The following is a 2,441-nucleotide window of genomic DNA, read 5'->3' on the forward strand; positions in this document are numbered from 1 at the left end:
AGCACCAGCCGCCTTTACCCCACTCTTCCCAGCTAAGCCCAGTGGCCAGCGCCTCCCTCCCAGTCTCACCTTCAGCTCCCTCCTGGCCCTGGCCCCGAACCTCTGCGGGGGCAGCCCGGGTCGGCTCAGGGCGGTGCCCGGCGCTGCCTCCTCTACCTTACCGGCGCTGCGAGGTTCCCCGGGTGCTGCGCGCCGCAGCCCGCTTCTCCCTTGGCGAAGTTTGCGCCGGGGCAGGCGAAGGCAGCCAGCAGCACCCAGCATCCCTGAGGTGGGCTCTCCACGGAGGGCTACGATTGGCCACCGGGCGGCACGTGCCAGCCCTCTGGCTCTATATTAGGACAATATTTACCTCCGCCGCCGCGATGGCTCTTGGAGGTGGAGGGCAGGTCCAGAGAGCGGCCCGGGCAGCATCCGCGGGCAGCAGCGGGCTCCTGCCCCGCGCCCCCGGCCGCTGGCCCAGAGCCGCGCCAGGACATGAACTCCTACCTGGAGTACCTGGCTCGCGGCGATGCCCTGCCCGCCCCGCCTAGCTTCTGCCCTGCAGACCCCAGCGCCGTCGCCCTGCAGCCCTCGTGTCCCCTGGGCGGAGAGCGCGCGTACCTGGGCAGCCGGCTAGTGCCAGGCGCGGGGACTGCGCCCGGCCCGGCCCAGCGCCCTGCGCAGCAGCCGCTGCCAGCCGCGGCCTCTCGCTTTGCTGCCTGCGCTCTGGCGGGGGCTTACGACTCCGGTCCAGCTGCTGCTGACTTCAACGTCCTGTCTCCGGGCTCAGGCTACGTCCTGCCCTACGGAGCCAGCGCCCAGCTGGAGGACGCTGGCGGGGGCCACCTGCGCTATGCAACTTCCATCTTCTCCGGCAGCGGATCGCCGCTCCCGGTGAGTTACAGCGCCTTGGCCGGGCAAAGCCACTTCCACCCCTGCCTCAAAGAACCGCCTGGCGTCCAGCCGGGGGGCTTCCAGAGCGTCTCCCCCTCCCCGGGGACCTACCCCAAGCCCACCTCTCCGGCCTCAGGGGGCGCGCTCGGCACCTTCGAGTGGATGAAAGTGAAAAGAAATGCGCCCAAGAAAAGTAAGTGTGAACCTCGGCGAGGGGGCTGCATGGGCACAGCTCGCTCTTAGCGCTTATGGAGGAGGAGAGCGGCGCGCCCTAAGCGCTAAGAGCGAAACGAGGATGTGATCGCTTGCAGGGTCACTTATTGTTTCCTTCTCTGGCCTCAAATACCCGTGAGCAACGGGCGCCCGCGTGAGACGTTCATGCAAAGCGTTACCTCTTCGCCCTTGGAGCAGGCGTAATGCCCAGAGAACCGGCTCCCGTGCGCTGTGCCCAGGGCTCTCACTTCTACTGAACAAACGTTTTGTGTTGCAGGCAAACTCTCCGCCCACGGGGTGCATGGCCCCCCCAGCACCGTGCGGACCCATTTCAGCACCAAGCAGCTCACAGAACTGGAAAAGGAGTTTCATTTCAATAAGTACCTCACCCGGGCCCGCCGCCTTGAGATCGCGCACTCGCTCCGCCTCAATGACACTCAAGTGAAAATATGGTTCCAAAACAGAAGAATGAAACAAAAGAAACGGGAAAGAGAAGGGCTGCTGATCCCCTCACCTGCCGCATCCCCCTCCTCGCAAAGCCCCGCCAAGCCACGCAGGAATTCTGCACCCTCCTCGCCTGCCAAAGACTCCTGCTGATCGCGGCAGCGCCAGCTGTTGTGACAGCTACTTGCGAGGAAAGGAAGGCCGCGTTTCAGACACTTTACAGAATGCATAAAGCATCGCTACAGTGTTAATCCTGCACAACCCGAGCCAAAAAAAATAATCATTTCACGAAGACTATCACTGCCAATGAAATATTTGGGCTGTGTCTACCTAAGGAATTAGATGTAGCTAATTTTTTTTTTAAATGCCGGACTGTAACAATATACAATTGCTCGTTATTGCAACTTGTTTACATTTTATTTATGGGTCTATCAGGGAAAGCTGACGGTCAAAACACTCTGCTAATTTCCTCATTGGCCTTATGACTTGTTTGGTCAAGTAGCTGGCACACGCTGTGCCTGTGTCTGTTTAAAAGGTCAAACAAGACCACGCAGAGTCCTCCAGCTTAGTAATATATATGTAACGAAAATAAGTTAAAGGAGGATTATTGCTATTAGTAAGAAAGCCAAAGAAGATGCAAACTGGCTGGTTCAGTTGAGTTTCTGCACTGGCAGAGAAGTTTAACATTTGCACTACAAGGTGTTTTAAATTGCTCCTACTTTTCAATGTGCCTGAATGGGGGGGTGGGGGGCGGGAGACAATCACCATTGATATAGTTCCAGTGCTATCAAGGACTAACTGACCTGTTAAATGTCAAAACTCCGAGTGCTCGAATCGGGGTCCTGATTTGTATTGTATTTATATTTTGTGAATAACAGGCTTTGTCTTGAATAATTCTGAATTTAATTAAG

General features: G+C 57.9%; 1 protein-coding gene across 2 annotated transcripts; it reads left to right on the plus strand.

The window, feature by feature from the left end:
• The first annotated feature begins 367 nt into the window (after positions 1-367).
• HOXD1 (homeobox D1) lies at positions 368-2,152 on the plus strand. Of its 2 annotated transcripts, none has more exons than XM_074967641.1 (2): positions 368-1,066; positions 1,364-2,152. In XM_074967641.1, exons 1-2 carry the CDS (start codon positions 475-477, stop codon positions 1,681-1,683), a joined length of 912 nt encoding a protein of 303 aa, XP_074823742.1. In that variant the 5' UTR covers positions 368-474; the 3' UTR covers positions 1,684-2,152. The 2 variants fall into 2 exon arrangements, 1 of the variants encoding a protein (XP_074823742.1); XR_012641458.1 differs by having other exon boundaries at positions 763-873; positions 1,364-1,500.
• The last annotated feature ends 289 nt before the right edge of the window (positions 2,153-2,441 follow it).

This window comes from Natator depressus, chromosome 11, assembly GCF_965152275.1.
Source record: "Natator depressus isolate rNatDep1 chromosome 11, rNatDep2.hap1, whole genome shotgun sequence".
In the NCBI taxonomy this organism is placed as follows: domain Eukaryota; kingdom Metazoa; phylum Chordata; order Testudines; family Cheloniidae; genus Natator; species Natator depressus.